This window comes from Oncorhynchus masou, chromosome 32 (genome assembly GCF_036934945.1).
Source record: "Oncorhynchus masou masou isolate Uvic2021 chromosome 32, UVic_Omas_1.1, whole genome shotgun sequence".
Classification (NCBI taxonomy): Eukaryota; Metazoa; Chordata; class Actinopteri; order Salmoniformes; family Salmonidae; genus Oncorhynchus; species Oncorhynchus masou.
In genome coordinates, this window is record NC_088243.1 from 62,380,963 (window position 1) to 62,405,843 (window position 24,881).

Genomic DNA, 24,881 nt, shown 5'->3' on the forward strand with positions numbered 1-24,881 from the left:
AAACGAATGGGCGTGTTCTTGGTGATTCAGCGCCTGCCCATGTCGTGATCTGTCTGGATCTTCAGACAGCTTCCAAACAATGCCGAGTATCAAGTCTAATCAGTCAATCCTTCATTAGAGAAACTGGTTCTATCAATTCACACACTCCACAGCTTTCAACTGTGGGTTGTAACTATACTAAACAAAAATATAAACGCAAAAAATGTCAATGATTTTTACTGAGTTACAGTTCATATAATGAAATCAATTAACTGAAAAAGGTATTAGTCCCTAATTATGGATTTCACATGACTGGGCAGGGGCGCAGCCATGGGTGGGCCTGGGAGGGCATAGGCCCACCCACTCACGAGCCTTCCCAGCAATTCAGAATACGTTTTTCCCCACTTTAGGGCTTTATTACAGACAGAAATACCTCTCAGTTTCATCAGCTGTCTGGGTGGCTGGTCTCAGATGATCCCGCAGGTGAGGAAGCCAGATGTGGAGGTCCTGGGCTGGCATGGTTACACGTGATCTGTGGTTGTGAGTCCGTTTGGGTGTGCTGCCATATTCTCTAAAACGACGTTGGAGGCGGCTTATGGTAGAGAAATTAAATTATCTGGCAACACCTCTGGGTGACATTCCTGCATTCAGAATACCAATTGTACGCTCCTTCAAAACTTGAGACATCTCTGGCATTGTGTTGTGTAACAAAACTACACATTTTAGAGTGGCCTTTCGTTATACCCAGCACAAGGTGCACCTGTGCAATGATCATGCTCTTTCACCAGCTTCTTGATATGCCACACCTATCAGGTGGATGGATTATCTTGGCAAAGAAGAAATGCTCACGAACAGGGATGTAAAAACATTTCTGCCCAAAAATCTGAGAGAAATACTCTTTTTTTTGCATATGGAACATTACGGGGAGCTTTTATATCAGCTCATGAAACATGGGACTAACACTTTATATGTTGCATTCATATTTTTGTTCAGTGTAGATTAATTAATAACATATAAAAACACTTGTTTGCAGAGATCTCAAAGATGTTCAAAATCAGCTTCAACATGATCAAATGTCTGGTAGAAGAACAAAAAGGATTTTTTAAATGTATCACAGATATATCTTCGTGTGGAACAGTAGAAGCAATGTCTTTCCTGATTTGAGGCCAACTCCTTTTGCTGAGACAAAAATGCCCCCGCAAAAACCTCCTGACCACACTGTTCAGAGAAAGAGGGCATGTGCCAGTGTATACATGTGACAGAGAGACAGAATGAGAGAGAAAGAGAAAGAAAGAGACAAAAGCGAGCGAGATTGAGTCACTGTCACTTGTGGAGGAAAGTGCTAGAGTAGTTAGACCAGCCTCACTGGTCTGGGTGCATTTATCTGTCTGTAAGGCCTGTTGAATGTCATTCCCATGCTTCTCCTCCTAGTGATGACATGATCGAAAGAAGGGCAACTTCTCCACCACGAAAATAGACACGCGTGACTTCTAGAGATAAAGAGAAACAAACTGGAGAGTAAGAGAATTTGATAGAGGAAAAGGAAGAGAGAGAGTGAGAGCGAGAGAGAGAGAGAGAGAGAGTGAGCGTAAGAGAGACAGAAGAGTTTGAGCGGGTTTTAGCGTTGCTGTTTTTTGACACCGCTGAGTCTACAGAGCGATGTCGCAACTTTTCTGACAACCCAAGGAGGACTGGAGTGACCATGCAACAGACAGAGGAAATAAGGGGAAAGAATATGTCAACAATCCATCTGGAAAAACTGGTGAAGTATGACAATGGAGAACAACTGGAATGATAAAGAGAACAATCCTAACATGCTTCCTAACAAGACAAGAGACGCCAGGGCACACGCCTGAAATTGAACTAAGACTGAGGACAAACACAAGGAATATTCCAGATTGTTTTCTGTAACTCAATCTCAATAGCCGCTGGTCTTGTCTAATCCATAATCAGCATATCATATGTATGTACTGTATGTTTGTTTGTATATACCATCATTGGTCTAACCCAGGGGGTCTGATGTAAGAGTGCTCTCTGTCCTGAATGTCTCAGCCAAGCCCCTCTGTTGACACCCAGACCCTGCTTCAGTCCATGCTCCAGAGACTGAGGCTCCAGCCTGGCTCAGAGACCCAGCATGGCAGGCAGGACCAGGCCCCCCACGGCCCCACCACAGCTGCCCTGGGCCAGGGGGAGGATGGGGGGAGACCTTGGGCTAACGCCAATGGCAATGGGGCTCTGGGGCTGTCTCCGGCTGATGATGTCAGAGCGGCTGAGGGAAAAGGGGGATGTGAGAAGGCCAGGAAAAGTGAGATGTGGAGGTTGGACTCCAGGGAGGAGTTTGGGATACCTGTGTGGGACTGTAATTTTGGGGGATCCATTCGGAAAGGGAAAGGGGAGGAAGGGAGGAAGCAACCCACTGGCAGTCTCCCCAAGTTGGACAGGGGACAGATGGTGTCATCCCCTTTGGCTGCTCAGGGTGCCCCTGTCCTCGCCCCCTTACAGGATCCTGGCAGTGTAAGAGGTGACCCAGGGGGGTCAGTGGGGGCTCTGCCAACAGTGATGACCTTCACAGGAACTCAAACCAGGAACAAGGGCCACATTGACGCATCAGCTCTCAGTAACTCATCTCTAAGCTCCAAGACCAAGGGTGCTCAGAACCATGACCGGTCGGTTCTAATGACGTCAAACTCTGACTTTATTCCATTTGACATGGGGACTTTGGGCTATGGGGGTTCGGAGATTCCGGGACATGGAGATGTCATGAAGATTATGTCACCTGGTCAAGGTGTAGCAGAAAACACCTCGTCAACTAAGTCGATGAAGAGATTGACACAGAGGATAAAGGAGAAATGGAGGGACAGGCAGGAGAGTTTAGGGAAGAAAAGGAAAGCGGAGGATGGAGTTAGAGAAGAAAGGAAAGATGCAAAACAAGTTAAAGTAAGTACAGTAGAGTTGACTTTGACTCATTTTATTTATTTGATGATGCAGACTGTTTTATTAGCAAATACAAGTAACATATTTGCTAACCTTTGTTAGCTAACTGTCTAGCGTTACACTCGAACATTCAATATATTTTTCATTCAACAGTTTCAGCTGTTATCCAGAGATGATAACGTCACTAAGATGTCCAATAAAGAAGGCTATACGACCACTCAGTCACCAATCAGAGAGGGCCAGGGGGAAGCCCCTCCCGCTCTGTCAGAAGACAGCGGTACAGCGGGTCATTTCAGGTCAGTTCAAAACAAACAGACAATCAAACAGCTGTCAGTGTAGCAGATCAGCGTTGGTACTGTATGTGTTAGCAGCCATGGTTTGCTTAACTGATATATTTGTGGTTGTTCAGCGTCTGTGCATATGGCTAACTCATGTCCCAATTAAGTAGATTTGTGTACCACTTTGCCTATAGATACGGCATGGAGTATTTCCGAGTCAGGTCAGTAGGTCATGAAAACCTTTTTGCCTTAATTATACACTATAGAACAGCAGGGACTGTGAAGAGACACTCGTACAGGCACAGACACACAGAAACATGATAAGACACACACTCTACACACACGTACAGGTACACATACACATGATACGACACACACTCTACACACACGTACAGTTACAGACACACAAGCACATGATAAGACACACTCTACACACACGTACATTCACAGACACACATACACATGATAAGACACACTCTACACACACATACATTCACAGACACATGATAAGACACACACTACACACACGTACAGGCACACATACACATGATAAGACACACACGTACACATGAAGTGATCATTAGTAAATACAAATTCAGGGCTAGGAGATTCTTCTGACTATGCGATCTAACTAGGAATAACACCTTGCTTTCACATCTGAGTAAGTTCTGTGCAATATTGGTATATGCAAAGGGAGGTTGTCATAGCTGAGACATTAGTCAGGGTGATACTAGGCACTGACAGCTTTGAGGTGTCGGACACACCCTAGTTACTGACATTTACTGTCAATTACCTGCTTGTTATCGTGCTCTCACTCTCGCTCGCGCTCTCTCTCTCACTCACACACACACAGGAAGTTCTCAGTTCCTGTTTTAGTGAGTATTGAGTAAGACAGTGGTGCTTTGTTAGATAGTTATATACTGTATGTACATGTTTGATATATCTAATCTAGTATTCCTTATTTGTCATGACAGATCCCCAAGTTCCTTTGAGTTTGGCCTTGGGTCCTTTAGCTTGTTGGAGGAGATCCTCACAGGGCAGGAGTGGTCCAGGTTTATAAATCCATCACAAGTAGACACCTTAGCCAATCAAACACCAGCTGAAGAGGTCACCAATCAATTAGAGACCAGCCAGAGACGGCCACAAGATCATGAGAGCGGCCGATCAACTATGACCTTGGACAGAGTCAGCCAATCAGGAAATGTGAACAGTCAGTGGGACTTCAGACAAAGTGAATTGGACCATGATAGAAGCGCTGATGTTTCTTCCTCTGTCAATATGAATATTACAGAACCAAGTCTTGTCCAAGAACAGAACAGTAAATGTGAACTCATCAAATCGGCACCAAAGGAATACAGTCATGTCCAATCACAAACCAGTTCTGATGAAGTGAGGCCAAATCATATACCTGTGTTAGAGTTCTCCTTCATTAAGGTAAGATCTCACTCAAACATTATTGTGTCGTTTCCTGTACACAGGTTAAGCCTGGACTAAAAAGTTATTCTCCATTGAGTTTGCAGTTTAGTCCAGGACTAGGTTTAATCTGTGACCAGGAAATCGCCCCTATAGGCCTTCATTTAAACCCTATCACAAACCTTTTATGTAACCCTAAATTAACTAATCCTGATGAACTAAAAGTCTATGCCTTGGGGGGGGTTCTACTAAGATAACATATGGAATTGTTTCAAGATGGTCATACCATGGATCATTTAGCTATTTCATTAGAAATTTTAGGACCCCTGTAGGTATAAAAAAATATATATACATTTATTTTGATAACATATTGAATTTGTCCTTTACTACTGTACTATAGCCCATAGAAACACATTGAATAACATTCATGGCTAAACAGACAGACAAAAAAATAAATCATTAGGAATCATTTTTGAAGTATCTGTTGTATATCTAGAAGATAAAATATATTATAAAAAAGATTTTGGAAACATACTTCACACCTTTTTTTTGTTGGCACAAAACTACCTCCATACTTATATTGATTGTTTAAGACACCTGAAACCCCACCTCTTCAAGGAATACCTAGGATAGGATAAGTAATCCTTCTCACCCCCCCCCTTAAATGATTTAGATGCACTATTGTAAAGTGGCTGTTCCACTGGATGTCAGAAGGTGAATTCACCAATTTGTAAGTCGCTCTGGATAAGAGCGTCTGCTAAATGACTTAAATGTATGTATGTAAATGTTTAAAGTGGTGCTGGGTTGTCTTCAGACGAGTCCCGTGACACTTGTGGGGGTTGTAGAACAAAACGGAGAACACCAACGTGTTAGTGAGAATCGTATCTTTCCATAGAGTGTAGCCCAAAAGATTCGGACACAACAGACCGAAGTTGGCACATCGGCGGTAGTGACTTCAGATGAGTCCAGTGGGGCCAAACCAGATGCTACAGATATTTTAGTGAAAGACCCATTTTCGGGCCTGACAAACACTGCTGTAGTTTGGCCACCTTCCACCGCAGATGCAGAAGGTCAACATAGGCAGATGAGGTGGATTGACGCAGTCCATGCAAAAAGAAACATCTCTCTGTCTTAAACTGACAGATTTTGATGGGGATTTTTTAAATTACGTCACGTAGATAGATGCATGTGTGCGTCAATAATAGACTCTTAAGGATTAAAGTTGATAATAGTGTACCTTGTTGTTCCACAGCCAGTGGAGGTCTTGGACAGCTCTGCCCTGAAGAGCAGGGTCCACATGAACAGAAAAAGAGAGCACCGGTCACAGGAGAGGAAAGAAGAGAGAGAATGTTTAAAAGGAGAGGGGGGAGAGAGATTAGAAGACAACTCAGTCCCATCTGATGAGGAAGAGAGGGAAGAGGGGGACAACTTCATGATGCCTGTCTACCCCCTGAAATCCTCCCTTTCCCCTCCATCCTCTCCCTCTTCCTCCTCACATCCCCTTGTCACCCGAAGTATACTGCGACACTCACTGTTTCAAGATTCAGAGTCCTCACTATCAATGGAAACAGTGACCAAAAAGGTTTGTACAGATTTCACTCTCATTTGTCTGTCCCACACTGTCAGCATTTGGACAACTGTAAATTGAAAAATAATTTGGGGCATTCACCCAATATCTATCTATCTATCTATCTATCTATCTATCTATCTATCTATCTATCTATCTATCTATCTATCTATCTATCTATCTATCTATCTATCTATCTATCTATCTATCTATATCTATATCTCTCTCTCTCTCTCAGAGGCGGATGTCAAAATCTCGTCACGTGCGGTTCTCTGAGGAGGTAGTTACCATGCCGCCCAGCCTCCTGATCCAGCAGTATCCTGATTCAGACGAGGATGAGGAGGATTCCACGCTAGAGGAGAATGCAGTGATGGAGGAAGTTCAAGTTGTGCCGATGATGCCACAGCCCGCTGCTGCTCTCCCCGCCTGGATATTAGCTCTGAGGAGGAAGACAAGGAAGAAACACAAACACTGAACAATAACAGGCTCATCCTTGTCTACCCTTATTTAACCAAGAAATTACCTTGAGAATCTCCTTTGCAAGAGAGACTTGGCAAGATAGTAAAAGGACTTTGTAATTACTTTTGCATCTTTTTTCATTCAACTCAAATGTTTGATACTGAGTTATTAATGCTTTCCATGTGGAAGGGAAGAGGAAAGGAAACGAGATTACTTCAATCATTTTACAAGCCAACACACAGAAACTCATGTCATTACATGATCGCTATGTTTACGTATGTTTAGCAAGGAATGTCAGGAGACAATAGTTATAACAAACCGTTTCTCTCTCTCTCCCTCGCTCCTCATCAGTCCTTATTAATTAACAGTGGTGTAAGACCATTAAGAAGCTCTTTTCCTGATCTATTAGTGTTGTGATGGGTCCTTGGTGAGAGGAGGAGTGCCCAGGTTGTGTGTGTGTGTGTGTGTCCGTGCATATTGGGTGTGTATTGCAGAAAAACACAATACAGCAGGCACGACTCAGTCAAGTCCGATAATTGTATAATTCCTGGTTACCTTTGCTTTCCACCAGGTTCCAAGATCAATATAGGACCACGGCATCTTTTCTCATACCCCCCATTGTTATAGTACATCACAAATGGACCAAGACAGAGATGGAGAAAGGGATGAGGCCGGATAACTGTAACATATGAACTCCAGAGTATGTACAAAGGTAATGGGACCAGGGCAAAGCTTTTATGTGGCGGCAGACTGTAGAACAGCTACAATATTGAGAGTAACAGTTTATAAAGTTATTTGTTTGTTTTTACTAATGTATTCATCCCACTGTACAGAGATAGTTTGCAGGGCAAGTGGGGCGGAGCCCCATCTGTTTTGAGCCTCACATTTTTAGCAATAAATAAATAAAACATGTATATTTGTTTTAAATGGGGGTGGCTTGCCATTTTGAATGTTATTTTGGCATTAATATGTGTCACAGATCAGTTTGCAAACTATGTAAAAAAAAAAAAATCTAAATATCATTGAGTTAATAAAGGCGCATACACACATGGTCTCTTTGTTGTGTTGTTGAGTAAGGCAGCTCCAAAATGAAGGCGTTTCAGCCTAGCACAGTGCTTTCTGTGGTGGTGTGGCGAGCCAGCTGAAATAGGAGCAGTGTTCTGTCACACATGGGGACACTACGTCACAGGCCAAGTTTATTTTCTTAGTAAGGGTAGACTCCAAAATGTCAGCCCTTTGGGTCCTGCCATAGAGTTATATTATAAGTGCTCTTCCATGAAGGCTCAAGGTCATTGGCTAAAAAAATAAAATGACGTCAAATCACGTTATATGTACAGTAGCTATGATTAGACTGATCATGTCAACAGCTTACTTTCAATGTCTTAGCTGGCATTAATCATCACGAGTCAAGTCAGCAATCTATTGGCAAAATCCTTTTTAATCCTTGTCATATGAAGAGAAATAATGAAGAGAAATTATAGATAAAATGTATCGGTGCTCATCGGCCATTGGACATAAAGATTACACAACAAGTTGGAAATCGCAAATTCAACAATGAGTTATTTGGAAGTAATCAGTGGCTAACTGCAAGGATTGCAATGCAACCAGGAGCCAGCTATTCAGTGGAGTGGCTGTGATTTCCCACCATAAATCCAAAGAATGCCAGACTTTGATGACAAACTTTGATGACAAAAACGCCATGCCACCTTCATGTTTAAGTAAGCACATCACAAGTCAAGGTGAGTCCAAATGTCTTGTATGCTGCTGCATAAATGATGTAATATGCAAGGGAGCTATGTATACTATAGCTAAGGAAGTAATACTGTATTAAAAAGTGTATGTTGTATCGTAAGCTGTTAGTAGCCCATGTTCATCACCCTAATAATTTGATCTATTTTCACCTCTAATTTCGCCTAACGCTACTGTTCTGTTTCAGTGGTGCTGCACATGTAACCTATAACCTCTTTTTGAGAAATGTCATCATCTAATATTGTAAAAGGTTTCATTGTCTGCTTATGTCCCCTTCATTTATCCTACAGTTCTGACTTGGTGTACAGGGAAAATACTGTAAGAGCAGTCCATGTTCTGCATTTTGCCGCTGTACATTTCAAAAGTGCTGAACACATAGTTACATTGACTACATCCATCGACGCTTGCTCATTAATGTCTTAATCGAAATGACGGAATGCCTCTTATCTGCTCGCCGTTCCCGTATGCCATCGTTTGGACGTCTTACTTGTCAATAGAAACCACATTTGTTTTATCAGCTATGTTTTTTAAAAAGGCAGTAAACAAGGCTGAATTAATTGTTTCTCTGCCAGACAAGGCTCCGCTGATAGCCAGGTGTAGCGGTGGTAAGGATTCACTCCATTGTGCTGGAAAGAAAGCTCTGCTGTTGGGACAGCTTTATGTAGACCCTAATAGTTTGTGGGCACCGTTTGTCACTGTTATAGTGCAATTAATGTGTTATTTAGTGTTGTGTTGTGCAGTGTCTTTGCTGGCATGCATCTAAAAACAATTTGGGGTGTTTGCCCCACCAAGATTTACATGCTAAAATCGCCACTGCTTCACCCACATGAACATGGAACACATCAACAGCTGCTGATGAACTAAGGAAGTGTGGCAGGATCTTCCACTCTGCCGTTGGGTTGATGTGGACTGTCACTCAAAGCTGCTTCTTCTTCTTCTTCTTCTTCTTCGTCTTCTTCTTCTTCTTCTTCTTCTTCTTCTCCTCCTTCTTCGGTATAATGGCAGTCCTCAAACAAAATGTTAAGGTGCACGCCGCCACCTACTGTGCTGGAGTGTGCCATCAATCATGGTTTGCCTAATTCTGTACTACTAGGGGGGAAAAAATGAAATACAAATAAATCCCAATTAATTTCTAACAAACCCTGCCTCAAACCACTCAAAGCTGCTGGTCCAGGCAGAGGGAGACCGTTCCCGAGTCGTCTGAAATCTTCTCCTCTGGTTGGATTGACAGCTGGCTGCAACCTTCTCGAGAGAGTAATATCTGTATCTGTGACTCAGAGACCTAGGGTAAGGAACAGAGGGAGAGGAAGAGAGGGAGAGAAGATGGGATAGAGGAACAGAGGGAGAGGAAGAGAGGGAGAGAGAAGATGGGGTAGAGGAACAGAGGGAGAGGAAGAGAGGGAGAGAAGATGGGATAGAGGAACAGGGGGAGAGGAAGAGAGAGAGAGAAGATGGGGGAGAGGAACAGGGGGATAGGAAGAGAAGATGGAGTAGAGAGAAAGAGAGAATAAGACAGATGCTATTCACCTCTCTCTCCCACACACAAATGATGCATAACACAAAACAATATACTTTTTTAATTCAAAAATTACCTCCTCAAATTTCTTGGCTTTGTATTGGTCTGCCCCCTTCAGGAAGTTCAGAAGAATGATGTCACAGAGGACCGTACCCTGCAGCCAGTCAGAACGAAGAGTTATACAAGTTGACTTAACGAATTGGAAAATACAGTGAGCTCCAAAAATATTGGGACAGTGACACATGTTGTTGTTGTTTTGGCTCTGTACTCCAGCACTTTGAAATAACACAATGAATATGAAGAAAATGGTGCAGACTGTCAGCTTGAATTTGAGGGTATTTTCATCCATATCAAGTGGACCCTTTAAAAATAACAGCATTTTTTGTGTATAGTCCCCACATTTTATGTGGACCAAAAGAATTAGGCCAAATTCACTTATGTGTATTAAAGTAGTCAATAGTTTAGTATTTGGTCCCATATACCTGGCACTCAATTATTACATCAATTTTCTGACTCTACAAACTTGTTGGATGCGTTTTTTGTTGTTGTGTGTTTCAGATTATTTTGTGCCCAATAGAAATGAATTGGAAATAATGTATTGTGTCATTTTGGAGTCACGTTTACTGTAAATAAGAATATAATATGTTTCAAAACAATTCTACAATAATGTGGATGCTACTATGATTATGGATATTCCTGACTGAATCGTGAATAATTATGAGAGAGAAAGTTACAGATGGGACCAAATACTAAACTTTTGACTACTTTAATACACTTATAAGCAAATTTGTCCCAATATCTTTGGTACCCTAAAATAGATGGAAAAGAAAGTTGGTTGCTATTTATGTCGCACATGCAGCTAACAAAAATATATGGAAATGTCTACTCTATTCAAAATTATAACCAACTAATTGCAGCATTAACAGAAAAATTGAAGAGGCAAGCGGAAGGGGGACAAGGTAAGGAACCTGCATTAAAGACCAAAATTGGTTAAAGAAAATTGTGATAAATAAAAAAGTATACTAGTTTAATTTAAAAACCAAAAAATGTACAGCTGTGCCATACAGGTTGCAAAATATTTGGGAAGAGATTTTCGATTAATTGATTCCATGGCACATGGTTTATGAACTGATACACAAAACAATGCCAGATTCGAAACTTTTTCAATTGAAATGATAAAATGTTTTTTTTTATTGTAACCAAAATGATGTTATATCTATGAGGGATACAACCATCCCAGCTCTGCAGATTTTGCTGCAAAGAGACAGAATCATTAGCTCACTTGTTTTGGTACATCCCATAGTCTTGGTTATGCCCATATTATGTACAGTAGCTTGTTTTTGGTTGCAGGTTCAGGAATGGCTTAAGAATTACAACATTTACCTTGAGCTAACTCTGCAAATAGCACTGCTGGGGGATTTCAAAAGTCATGGTCAATTGATCAATAATATAATGCTCTTAGCAAAACATTTTATATTTAATTTACAATCGGTAGAAACTATAAGAATAGAAAGGTTCAGACACTTTTGTGAAACATTACAGCATAGTTTAAAAAATATATGTCAGCTAAAAATCAAAACTGGGTGGTCTTCAGAGATAGATGGGAGGGCAAAGGGTACTGTAGCTGAAGGATGGGCAAGCCGAAAAACACCATCCTAACCGTGAAGCATGGGGATGGCAGCATCATGTGGTGAGGGTGCTTTGCTGCAGGAGGGACTGGTGCACTTCACAAAATAGATAGCATCATGGAAGGAGAAGTACGTGGATATATTGAAGCAACATCTCAAGATATCAGTCAGGAAGTTAAAGTTTGGTCGCAAATGGGTTTTCCAGATGGACAATGACCCCAAGCATACTCCCAAAGTTGTGGCAAAATGGCTTAAGGACAACTAAGTCAAGGTACTGGAGTGGCCATCATTAAGCCCTGACATCAATCCTATAGAAAATGTGTGGGCAGAACTGAAAAACCATGTGCGAGCAAGGAGGCCTACAAACCTGACTCAATTACACCAGCTCTGTCAGGAAGAATGGGCCAAAATTCAACCAATTTATTGTGGGAAGCTTGTGGAAGGCTACCCAAAACATTTGACCCAAGCTAAACAATTTAAAGTCAATGCTACCAAATATTAATTGATTGTATGTAAACTTCTGACCCACTGGGAATGTGATGGAAGAAATAAAAGCTGATATAAATCATTATCTCTACTATTATTCTGACATTTCACATTCTTAAAATAAAGTGGTGATCCAAACTGGCCTATGACAGGAATTGTGAAAAACTGAGTTTAAATGTATTTGGCTAAGGTGAATGTAAACTTCCGACTTCAAGGATATGCATATTCTTAATACCATTTGAAAGGAAACACTTTGAAGTTTGTGGAAATGTGAAATGAATGTAGGATAATACAACACATTAGATATAGTAAAAGATAATACATTTTTTTTTTAAAGAGGTTTTTTTGTGTTGTTTTTTTGTTCCATCATCTTTGAAATGCAAGAGAAAGGTCACAGTGTATTGTTCCAGGTTAGGCGAAATTTCGATTTTGGCCACAAGATGCAACATTTTAGACTGATTCAATGAACCATTGCATTTCTGTTCAAAATGTTGTATCAAGACTGACCAAATATGCACTCTCCTCAAACAATAGCATGGTATTCTTTCACTGTAATAGCTACTGTAAATTGGACAGTGCAGTGAGATTAACAAGAACGTAAGCTTTCTGCCCATATCAGATATGTCTATGTCCTGGGAAATGTTCTTGTTACTCACAACCCCATGCTAATCACATTAGCCTACGTTAGATCAACCGTCCCATGTGGGGGGGACACCGATCCCGTAGAGGTTAATTAAAATCTTTTTGTGGGGGCCTCCCAAGTGTCGCGGCGTTTTAAGGTGTCTCTACAGACCTGGATTCGATTCCACGCTGTGTCACAGCTGGCCATGACTGGGAGACCCATGAGGTAGAGCACAATTGGGCCAGCGTCATCTGGGTTAGGAGAAGGTTTGGCGGCCGAGATTTCCTTGTCCCATCGCGCTCTAGCGACTCCTGTGGCGGGCCGGGGCGCATGCATGCTGACACGGTAGCCAGGTGTACTGTGTTTCCCCCGACACATTGGTGCGGCTGGCTTCCACGTTAAGCGGGCATTGTGTCAAGAAGCAGTGCAGCTTGGCTGGGTCATGTTTCGGATGACGTACGGCCCTCGACCATCGCCTCTCCCGAGTCCATGTGGAGTTGCAGTGATGGGACAAGACTGTAACTACCAATTGTATACCATGAAATTGGGGAGAAAAAAGTGGTTAAAAAGTATTCACTTTAAGATCAAAGTCATTGTATAATTTCAAATCCAATGTAATGCTGCTGCATTACAGAGCCAAAACAACAAAACATTTGACACTGCCCCAATACTTTTAGAGCTTACTGTACTTACTTATAATGGTGGTAACATTCTAAACATATTGCATGGCCTCCTTTTGAAACATACAGTCTGAGTACAGAAGCCTTACCAATCCCACGGAGGTAAAGGCTGCCACTACGTTGATCAGAGTAGGAACTGTGTTGAACTTCCCTGCCTGAAAGAACAGAGACAGATTAATCCCATATGATACACAGATAACAGGTACGAAAGCACACACACACACACACACACACCCTAATCCACACTCACGAGGCCAGTGACCAGGATGTCAAATCGGATGGCGTAGGCTTTGTGGAGAGTGCGGAACTCCGTCCCATTCTCATTTTTGTAATATTTGGCAAATCTGTGGAGGGAGATAGAGGAAGAGACAGTGTCAATGAACACAGCTTTACAACGAGGAAGAAGGGGGGTAAGGAAAATGGAGAGGAGAAAAAGGTGGTGGAAAACGACATGGCGGAAGAAAGGGAGAAGGAGGAAGAAAGAGGGGGATTCCCTTGAACGACACTAAACTGAAAAGTGTTTCAGTACCTGAAGTTGTATCCCTTAGCGATGCCATTCTTCTGAAACACAGCATCAAGCCGCGTAAAGGAGTAGTGTGGTTCACATCTCTCTTCTGACTCATCCAGATTACACTTCCATTCAATGTTGATCGCAATCTCTCCACCCTGATAGAGGGAGATAGAGGGAGGGAAGAGAAGGGGGGATAAGTGAGGAGGGGGAAGAGAAAATGTAGGGAGAAGCATGTGGGACTGGAGATATATAAAATGGAGAGGGAGAAGTGAGGAAGAGAGGTTAAGAAAGCAGAATGAGAGAGAGAGAGACAGAGACAGAGACAGAGACAGAGACAGAGAGACAGAGAGACAGAGAGAGAGAGAGAGAGAGAGAGAGAGAGAGAGAGAGAGAGAGAGAGAGAGAGAGAGAGAGAGAGAGAGAGAGAGAGAGAGAGAGAGAGAGATAGAGAGATAGAGAGATAGAGAGATAGAGATAGAGATAGAGATAGAGATAGAGATAGAGATAGAGATAGAGATAGATAGATAGATAGATAGATAGATAGATAGATAGATAGATAGATAAAGAGAGAGATAGAGAGAGTAGAGGAAAGAAAGATGGAGACTCTCGGGGGAGAAAGATGGAGAGGTGGAAGAGGGGAGGAGATATGTCTCACTGTCTGAGCGATGGTGGAGAAGTTCTGTCCTGTGTAGCGCAGCACTTCTCCCACCTTGAAGATGGGACAGTGGAGGTTGTGCTCTGGGTCATACGTACAGCTCCTGATATAAGTCGCATTCAGGGATGATGGGAAGTTCCCTCTGTGGGAGAGAGAGGGAAGGTAAAAACGTGAGCGATAGAGCCAAATCCCCTTCAGCAGAAAAGAGAGGGCAACGAGTTGACAGGAAAGCTCTAAAATGTGCAAATGTGCTGAGTGAACAGGTCAGGGCACTAAGAGATGACCTCATCATGGAGGAGATGACAGCCAAGGCTTGTATTAAAATCAAATGTTATTAAATGAATGACACAGATAGACAACTCAAGGTTAAAACACATCCAATACTTACACTGAGTGTACTAAATGGCTCTTTCCATGACATATCCTGACCAGGTGAAGGCTATGGTCTCTTATTGATGTCACCTGTGTTTTTCACGCTCAACAATTACCTGTGTTTATCAAGAATGGTCCACCACCCAACGGACATCCAGCCAACTTGACACAACTGTGGGAAGCACTGGAGTCAACATGGGCCAGCATTCCTGTGGAAAGCTTTGGACACCTTGTAGTCCATGCCCCGACGAATTGAAGCTGTTCTGAGAGCAACTTAATACTAGGAAGGTGTTCTTAATGTTTTGTACACTAAATGTACATAACAATATACTAATATGACATGTAACATCGATGAAACAAAGTTAATAATGTAACAATGAAACAAAGAAAAAATTGAAAGAAAAATAATAATGATTTAAATATGAATTAAGAATTATTCCATATAATATCTATTGTTTAAAGAAAACTAATTCTATAAATATAGATGAGGTTGGGTGGAAAAAGGACTGGGAGGGAGAAATATATTTTTGTCATGGGCAAAGAACCTCAAATGGGGTGACTATACTAATTGACTATACTAATTAATACACACTTTGATCCGATTGTGCAAACTGTGAAAACAGATCAACAAGGAAGATGGATTATTTTAAATATGCTACTGGACCAAAATCCGATCTGGTTAATTCATCTATATGGGCCAAATAATGATGATCCATACTTTTTCAAAAATATATGTAATAATCTATTGAGCTCACAAGCAATGAAATAATCTATTATTATGGTGGGAGAATATAATATGGTTTTAGGTACCTCAATAGATCGTAAAGGAAATCACACTACAAACTATCACCCTCAAGTACTTAAGGAGATCACAAAGATCATAGTTACATTAGAACTTGTGGATATATGGAGGTTGAAAAACCCTGACCCAGTGAGATGTACATGGAGGAGGCATCATCAAGCTTGACGTCTTGATGACTTCCGAGTCTCGTTCTTGCTGGCATCAAAAGTTTCAAACGTATTAATAGGAGCCTGAATGCGAGTGAACCACCATCTAATTGGCCTCCATATAAATCTGACAGCATTACCACTTGGGTGGGATGGATGGGGATATTGGAAATTTAATCAAAGCCTATTGGGTGACAATTTGTTCCTAAAACAAAATAATTCATAACTGACTTTATTTGTGCGACATAGGTACAGCAGATCCCCTTATTGTATGGGACACTTTCAAATGTACTTTTAGAGGCAATTCAATACAATACTCATCATTAAAACAAAAGCAGTTTAGGTCAAAAGAGATTAGACTAATAAAGGAAATAGAGGAAGTAACAGAGCAGGTAGATGGTAACGGAAACTGTACTATAGAGGCACAAAATAGGTTAGAGGTAAAACAAAATAAATGGAGGTACTTATTCAAGAACCATCAAGTGTAATGTAATACAAAAATAAAGTGAATTGGACAGAAAATGGTGAAAAATACATGGAAATTCTACCAAAAATAATTTACAGAAACTCGTTACAAATGATGGAGTTATCCACGATTCACCAAATTATATTTTGAAAGAGGAAGCAAAATATTTGAAGCATATGTTTTCTCTTCAGTCTCTTCCATTTCCACTGCATGATGTAAACTGTAAGGATTTATTTCCTAACAATAATGTAAAATTTACACATTTACAGAAAGACCTGTGCGAAGGCCAACTTACAGAAGAGGAACTTTTTGAAGCAATAAAATCTTTCGCAATATCAATTGAGGATGCTGAATTCACTGTCTTTATTCAGCAGTCGCAAAATGAACATGGGAAAGAGTGACTATTCCTCCATAATGAGTGTACTTGACAGCTGCCCTGATGATATTTTCCCAAATATAAACTCTCTGTCACACTTCCAATGACATCATGCAGTGTGGAGAGACGTTTCTCCACAACAACTAGGATTTCAAAAATCATCTTCGCACATCAATGACAAGCGCCCGGCTGAACCACCTCAGTTTGCTGTCTTTTGAGCGTCAACTGACAGATACATTACATTACATTACATTTAAGTCATTTAGCAGACGCTCTTATCCAGAGCGACTTACAAATTGGTGAATTCACCTTCTGACATCCAGTGGAACAGCCACTTTACAATAGTGCATCTAAATCATTTAAGGGGGGGTGAGAAGGATTACTTATCCTATCCTAGGTATTCCTTGAAGAGGTGGGGTTTCAGGTGTCTCCGGAAGGTGGTGATTGACTCTGCTGTCCTGGCGTCGTGAGGGAGTTTGTTCCACCATTGGGGGGCCAGAGCAGCGAACAGTTTTGACTGGGCTGAGCGGGAACTGTACTTCCTCAGTGGTAGGGAGGCGAGCAGGCCAGAGGTGGATGAACGCAGTGCCCTTGTTTGGGTGTAGGGCCTGATCAGAGCCTGGAGGTACTGCGGTGCCGTTCCCCTCACAGCTCCGGAGGCAAGCACCATGGTCTTGTAGCGGATGCGAGCTTCAACTGGAAGCCAGTGGAGAGAGCGGAGGAGCGGGGTGACGTGAGAGAACTTGGGAAGGTTGAACACCAGACGGGCTGCGGCGTTCTGGATGAGTTGTAGGGGTTTAATGGCACAGGCAGGGAGCCCAGCCAACAGCGAGTTGCAGTAATCCAGACGGGAGATGACAAGTGCCTGGATTAGGACCTGCGCCGCTTCCTGTGTGAGGCAGGGTCGTACTCTGCGGATGTTGTAGAGCATGAACCTACAGGAACGGGCCACCGCCATGATGTTGGTTGAGAACGACAGGGTGTTGTCCAGGATCACGCCAAGGTTCTTAGCGCTCTGGGAGGAGGACACAATGGAGTTGTCAACCGTGATGGCGAGATCATGGAACGGGCAGTCCTTCCCCGAGAGGAAGAGCAGCTCCGTCTTGCCGAGGTTCAGCTTGAGGTGGTGATCCGTCATCCACACTGATATGTCTGATACATTGGATTATGATGTAATCATCATCATAATCAACTCAAAGCCTCGCCGTCTGCACCTTGTGATGTAGGTCAGGCCGTATGATACATCTTCTAAAGGTAAGGTACCATTTTATAGTACTGCTGCCCGACGTGGTATAAATGGTAACATCAAATATAGGCTTGTTTGCCCATGGAGATTAAAGTGCGTCTGAAGATAGGTTTTATGTCGTTAGCAAGTCGGCAACTGGTCTAAAGTTACTGTCTTATATTAGTATGCTGGGATAGGTAATTATTTGTGGAAAAAACGTAGTGGCCTGAATACTTTCCGAATGCACTGTATCTACTGCATGGATAGTTCCATCTGAGCACCTGGTGTAATCACATTCTTTAACAAACATTTTTTGGTTGAGTTGAAGATGTGAATACAACATATAATTTGTTAACTTGTCAACTAGTTAATGACCTATTTACTGTAATGGGCTATTTACAAACAGCCATGAGTTAAATTAACTGAGGCTGCAGTTGATGGCTGGGGGCAGTATCGAGTAGCTTGGATGAATAAGGTGCCCAGAGTAAACTGCCTGCTCCTCAGTCCCAGTTGCTAATATATGCATATTATTAGTATATGTCGATATAAAACACTCTGAAGTTTCTAAAACTGTTTGAATTATGTCTGTGAGTATAACAGAACTCATATGGCAGGCAAAAACCTGAGAAAAAAACAACCAGGAAGTGGGAAATCTGAGGATTTTCAACTCATTCCCTATTGAAGATACAAAGGAATTATCCGGTTGGAACATTATTGAAGATTTATGTTAAAAACATCCTAAAGATTGATTCTATACATCGTTTGACATGTTTCTACGGACTGTAACGGAACTTTTTGACATTTCGTCTGCTCCTAGTGAACGCGGTTCGTGACTTTGGATTTGTTTACAAAACGAGCTAACAAAAGTAGCTATTTGGACATAAATGATGGACATTATCGAACAAATCAAACATTTATTGTGGAACTGGGATTCCTGGGAGTGAAGATCATCAAAGGTAAGTGAATACTTATAATGTTATTTCTGACTTCTGTTGACTGCACAATATGGCGGATATCTTTTTGGCTTGTTGGGTCTCTGAGCGCCGTACTCAGATTATTGCATGGTTTGCTTTTTCCGTAAAGCTTTTTTGAAATCTGACACAGTGGATGCATTAAGGAGAAGTTCATCTATATTTCCATGTATAACACTTGTATTTTCATCAACATTTATAATGAGTATTTCTGTAAATTGATATGGCTCTGCAAAATCCCCGGATGTTTTTCGAACTACTGAACAATGTATACTGAGATTTTTTTAAATAAATATGAACTTTATTGAACAAAACATACATGTATTGTGTAACATGAAGTTCTATGAGTGTCATCTGATGAAGAGAAGATGAAGAGAAGATTACCTTTAAAATGGTATAAGATTCTTGTATGTTTGAGGAATTTTAATTATGAGATTTCTGTTGTTTTGAATTTGGCGCCCTGCACTTTCACTGGCTGTTGTCATATCGATCCCGTTAACGGGATCTCAGCCCTAAGAAGTATTTAACCAATCTTGTCCTATGCTCTGGGGCTATTCATCACATTAGGAATTTAGATTTTATTGTTAGTCTCACTACTCAAAACAACTTCCCGTGGATATGGGTGAGACCTCCTGAAAGTACTCCAGCACAACTTCATAAAGGTTTGCCCATTACAGCCCCAGAAATGGGAAGTGTGTGGGACTCACCTGGTAACGTTGAACATAGGGAAGCGGATACTGTTCTTGATGAAGATGGTGAAGTTTTCCACTTCCATCATTGGTTGCCTGAGAAAGGGGGAGGAAGAGAATGTATATACAGTACCAGTCACAGGTTTGGACACATACTCATTCAAAGGTTTTTCTATAATGAGAGAAGTGTCTTACATGTGGACTTTGTCGTCCTCTGCAAGGCACCAACCCTCCATCTCACAGCGTCGTCCTTTAGAGGAGTTCACACAGGCACCAGTTATTATTCCTGGGGGAAGAGAGAGAGTGAGAGGGAGGGGGAGAGAGAAATAGAGTGTCATGCGTGTGCGTACTTGTGGAGAAGTCAGATGCAGGAGAGCAGAGGGTTGTGAACAGGCACACACTTTATTACAGCAGGAGAAACCAAAAGACAGACGCAGCTGCGTCAAAAACCTCCTCCAGCCAACAAGGCAAAGTGTGTCGCGCCCACAGTATTCACACAACATAAATTTAGAGCAATACAAATAAGCTTCAAACGCTTAGCCTAGTGCGTACAACACATAACACACAAAATAATTACACACAAAGACGAGGGGGAACAGAGGAGTAAATACATGTAGAGGGACTCACCGTTTCCAGTGGAGCTCCCCAAATACTTGTCGCACTCTTCATCTGTGTCACACTTGTACTTGCTTTCACTCTGAACACAGACAGTACAGATACGCACATAGATGCAGGCCTGATACATAGGCAGAAACATTGCCCTGTGATCAGAAACTCTGTCACCACCCAATATGAAATGCCTTGGCTTTTGTCAATGGTAATGGCAGGGACATCATAGAGTAGAGTACTCTGTATTGTTTTAAACATGGTATAGGTGCAGTGTTTCCCAACTCCGGTCCTCGAGTACCCCCAACAGCACACCTTTGTAGCCCCAGACAAACACACCTGATTCAACTTGTCAAGGGCTTGATGATGAGTTGACGAGTAGAATCAGGTATGCTTGTCCGTGGCTACAACAACAAGGTACATGGTACATGTATACTGGACTGGACTCACCTCCGGGCAGAATCCTTGGAACTGGTTCTCTGTGATGATGAGCTTGGTGATGATGCAGAACACTGCTGCACCCTGTCAGATCATATTCAAAACCAACAGTTTAGCCTAAACATCGTCAAGGCAACATATCAGGCCTACTGCTAAAATCATCTCAAAGCCTCAACCAATGCATGAGTCTGTAATTGTTTAACCAGTTGGTTGGGCTAATACTAAACTGACGTAGTAGCTATATATCATGAGCCACTCGGCCACAACTTCCACCCAACCAAAGGACTTTTCCTTCATCACCTCACACAAAACACTTCCCTTTAAGTGTTTAAAATGACCACCACTAAGTGCTCAATCACTTTATATCAAGTATCAAAAGACTGTTCGGGTATGTTTCAACTGAGGGAACTCCGCCTACATATTGCGATCATTTAATCAAAAGTTGAATCAATATTTTGTTTATTGCACAGTATGCACAGTTACACTCCCCAACGTATTTATTTGGACAGCGAAGCGAAAACCTTTCATTTGGCTTTATACTCCAGAATTTTGGTTTTGGGATCAAATGTTTACATGAGGCAACAGTCCAGAACAACACCTTTTATTTGAGGGTATTTTCATTTAATTTAGAAATGAAAGCATTTTGTGTATCTAGTCCCCCCATTAGAAGGTGTTACCAGTATTTGGAAAAATGCACTTATAATGTGTTAAAGGGGATACTTCACCCAAATTACAAAATTGCATTGGTTTCCTTAACCCGTAAGCAGTCTCTGGACAAGACATGACAGTGATTCATGCTTTGGTTTAGTTTCCTTGCCACTGTTTCCACGTGCTGACGTTTTAGCGTTTGTGGTACAAATCCCATTCAAGTCATGGGACCAATATTACAATATTACATTTCTATTGGACACAATATAATCCAAAAACGTTTGACTACTTTAATACACTATAAGTGAACTTGTCCAAATACTTATGACAGCTTCAAATGGGGGGACTAGATACATACAGTGTTTTAATTTCTAAACCTTAGAACAGATATGAATGAAAACACCCTCAAATAAAAGGTGACATTCTGCACTCCTGCCTCATATAAAACATTTATGCTTTACTGTCCAAATAAATACGAAGGGGAGTGTACAATATACAGGTTGAGTAAAGTAACTAAGTATGGTTGCGCTGCAATATAACATTGGTGTTGTCTCAGATTAGGGTCAAGGTTTAGGGGTCACGCTCAGGGTGTCACGGACCTGTGTAGGGGCGACATAGTCCGCCACATCCATCACACGGTTGTTATGGTAACCGAAGCCCTTCACCTTGGTCATGACTGAAGACTCGATGCCCGAGTCTCTCACCTGGTACGCCTTTTCGTGATAAAAGACCCAACTAAACGACAACAGACAGAAAGATAGATGGAGACAAAGATTGTGGAGGGGGAGAGGTAATGAAGGAGGATTATTAACAAGAGTTTTCGAATGTTGGAGAGATGGAGAGAGGAAAGGAGATGAAGAAGAGAGGTCAACATTATCACACACACACACACAGAGAGAGGCAAAAACAGGTTGTACAGACCATAGGAAGTAGATGATGATGAGTAGTTGTACGACGCGGTTGATGATTCCAACAGACCTGCTCTTCACCACCACCGACTTGGTCGTCTCGTAGGTGAAGAAATCCGTAATAAAAGCCCATATCTTAGGCATCCTGAGAACTGGGTTGTGTGCATGTGTCTATATGAGAGACAGCTACAGCGATAAGTGTATTTTGCATCAGTTTCTTTAGAAGTATGCGAGTGAGAGCCTTTAGTTACCACACAATGCTGCTGATAAGACTTTTCACATAAATTCCCTGTGTCCTCTCTTTCTTCGTTTCACCCCTATCTGTGCCTCTATCTCTGTAATGATTGAGTACATTCCGTAGGTCACCTTGTCCCCCTCCCTCGCTGCCTCTCTTTCTTTTTCTCACACATTGGGTAATGGTCATATTGGACCTTCCCCTTTCTCTGAACAAAGAGAAAAAAGGAAAACAACTCTTTTGGCTTTTTATCTCTCTGTTCCTCCATCACATACTCTCCCTCTCCTCATCATAACAGTTCTCTGCTCAGACTCCTGAACAAACTAAAGTCTCACTACACGTGAACACAAAACACTCTGCAGAACAGAACACCGTGTTTGACAGTACTCTGCAGAACAGAACAACACATGGACAGTACTCTGCAGAACAGAACAACGTAGACAGTACTCTGCAGAACAAAACAACGTAGACAATACTCTGCAGAACAGAACAACACATGGACAATACTCTGCAGAACAGAACAACGTGTTGACAGTACTCTGCAGAACAGAACAACGTGTGGACAGTACTCTGCCTAACAGAACAACATAGACAATACTCTGCAGAACAGAACAACTTAGACAATACTCTGCAGATGTCTCCACCCCCATCCAGGTGTCGCCCATCTTCCCCATTATTCCCAGTCTATTTATACCTGTGTTCTCGGTTTGTCTCTTGCTAGTTCATTTTGTTTGTCAAGCCTACCAGCGTTGTTCCCCTTGCTCCTGTCTGTTTCTAGTTCCTGTAATCTAGTTTTCCCGGTTTAGACCATTCTGATCCTGAGCCTGCCTGCCATTCTGTACCTTGTCACATCACACTGGATTATTGATCTCTGCCTGCCTGTCTTGTTTGTCAATTCAACCAGCGTTTTTCTCAGTTCCTGCTTTTTCCCAGTCTCGCTTTTTCTCACCCTCCTGGATTTGACCCTTGCCTGTCCGGATTCTGAGCCCGCCTACCTGACCACTCTGCCTTTCCCTGACCCTGACCCTGCCTGCCGTCCTGTACCTTTGCCCAACTACTCTGGATTATCGACCCCTGCCTGCCTTGACCTGTCGTTTTCCTGCCCCTGTTGCTGTAATAAACATTGTTACTTCACACAGTCTGTACTTGGGTCTTACCTGAAACGTTATAGATCTGGATAACCGACCTCTACCTGCCCTTGACCTGTTGTTTTGCCTACCCCCTGTTCTAGTAATAAACTTTTGTTACTTCAACACTGTCTGCATCTGGGTCTTCACTAAAACGTGATAGTACGAACTGGCCATGACTAACCGAGCAGACACAGACCAGCTCCGCAACGCCACCTCCACCCAAGGAGCCACCATTGGAAGGCACGAGGAGTTGCTTCGTGGTCTTATGGAAGAGTTCTAGACCTTGACTGAATCCCATGACTGACTGTTGAACACATTGCTGGAGCAATTCCGCAGGTTGTCTATTAGGCTGCCTACTACGACGGTAACCTCCCAGCCCCTCAGTAACCCAGCTGTTAGCAGCGCCGCCTCCCTGGCCACCCCAGTTTCCCGGGAATCCCACTTACCTCCCTGGAACACTTCAATGGAGAGTCGGACAACTGTCAGGCGTTTCTCACTCAGTGTTCCCTCATCATCGAGCTGCACCCCTCCTCCTTCCCCTCGGACCGCTCTAAGATAGCGTACCTCATCACGCTGATGTTCGGTAGGGCTCTCGCCTGGGCAACGGCAGTATGGGAACAACAGTCGGCCGTATACTTCAGCCTGGAGGAGTTTGTGGCGGAGGTATCCGGGAGAGAGTCTGCCCGGAAGTTACTCGAGCTTCGGGCAGGACTCCCGCAGTGTGGCAGACTATGAACCTGGAAGTTACTCGAGCTTCGGGCAGGACTCCCGCAATGTGGCAGACTATGAACCTGGAAGTTACTCGAGCTTCGGGCAGGACTCCCGCAGTGTGGCAGACTATGAACCTGGAAGTTACTCGAGCTTCGGGCAGGACTCCCGCAGTGTGGCGGACTATGAACCTGGAAGTTACTCGAGCTTCGGGCAGGACTCCCGCAGTGTGGCAGACTATGAACCTGGAAGTTACTCGAGCTTCGGGCAGGACTCCCGCAGTGTTGCAGACTATGAACCTGGAAGTTACTCGAGCTTCGGGCAGGACTCCCGCAGTGTGGCAGACTATGCGGTGGATTTCCACATCTTGGCAGCTGAGAGTGGCTGGAACCCAGAAGCGCTGTTCAACATGTTCCTGCACAGAGTTTCGGAGGAAGTAAAGGATGAGCTTGCAGCCCAGGAACGGATCACAACTCGCTCATCGCCTTCACCATTCGGATCGATGGGCGACTACGGGAATGAAGAAAGGAGAGATTTGATTTCACTCGCCCACCCAAGAATTACGCCTCGCTTACAAGGCATTCCGGAAGTCCACGAATTCTCCGTTGCCAAGAGAACCCGAGTTCCCCTGAGAGTCTCCGAAGTCTGCTGATTCACCTCTTCCCGAGCCAATGCAACTAGGCA

General features: G+C 42.7%; 2 protein-coding genes across 2 annotated transcripts; one reads left to right on the forward strand and one right to left on the reverse strand.

The window, feature by feature from the left end:
- The first annotated feature begins 1,292 nt into the window (after positions 1-1,292).
- Positions 1,293-7,682, forward strand: zgc:113229 (uncharacterized protein LOC550612 homolog). Its single transcript, XM_064954759.1, has 5 exons — positions 1,293-2,916; positions 3,067-3,209; positions 4,166-4,625; positions 5,857-6,186; positions 6,410-7,682. The coding sequence occupies exons 1-5, from the start codon at positions 2,023-2,025 to the stop codon at positions 6,644-6,646; spliced, it is 2,064 nt and encodes a 687-aa protein (XP_064810831.1). The 5' UTR covers positions 1,293-2,022; the 3' UTR covers positions 6,647-7,682.
- Positions 7,683-9,535: 1,853 nt separating this feature from the next.
- On the reverse strand, positions 9,536-22,268 carry p2rx3a (purinergic receptor P2X, ligand-gated ion channel, 3a). The gene is made up of 12 exons (XM_064955716.1): positions 22,138-22,268; positions 21,816-21,951; positions 20,581-20,652; positions 20,152-20,221; positions 19,720-19,810; positions 19,543-19,620; positions 14,478-14,619; positions 13,841-13,977; positions 13,562-13,655; positions 13,401-13,466; positions 9,972-10,049; positions 9,536-9,661 (listed from the first exon to the last, which is right to left on the reverse strand). Exons 1-12 carry the CDS (start codon positions 22,266-22,268, stop codon positions 9,536-9,538), a joined length of 1,221 nt encoding a protein of 406 aa, XP_064811788.1.
- Positions 22,269-24,881: the final 2,613 nt, after the last annotated feature.

Coding starts and splice junctions, on each gene's coding strand:
- zgc:113229 (XM_064954759.1), top strand. CDS start 2,023: ATGTCTCAGCCAAGCCCCTCTGTTGACACCCAGACCCTGCTTCAGTCC. Junction 3,210..4,165: donor GGTACAGCGGGTCATTTCAG/GTCAGTTCAAAA, acceptor TTGTCATGACAG/ATCCCCAAGTTCCTTTGAGT. Junction 4,626..5,856: donor TAGAGTTCTCCTTCATTAAG/GTAAGATCTCAC, acceptor GTTGTTCCACAG/CCAGTGGAGGTCTTGGACAG.
- p2rx3a (XM_064955716.1), bottom strand. CDS start 22,268: ATGCCTAAGATATGGGCTTTTATTACGGATTTCTTCACCTACGAGACG. Junction 19,811..20,151: donor GGGGAGCTCCACTGGAAACG/GTGAGTCCCTCT, acceptor CTCTTCCCCCAG/GAATAATAACTGGTGCCTGT. Junction 9,662..9,971: donor AAGCCAAGAAATTTGAGGAG/GTAATTTTTGAA, acceptor TCCTTACCCTAG/GTCTCTGAGTCACAGATACA.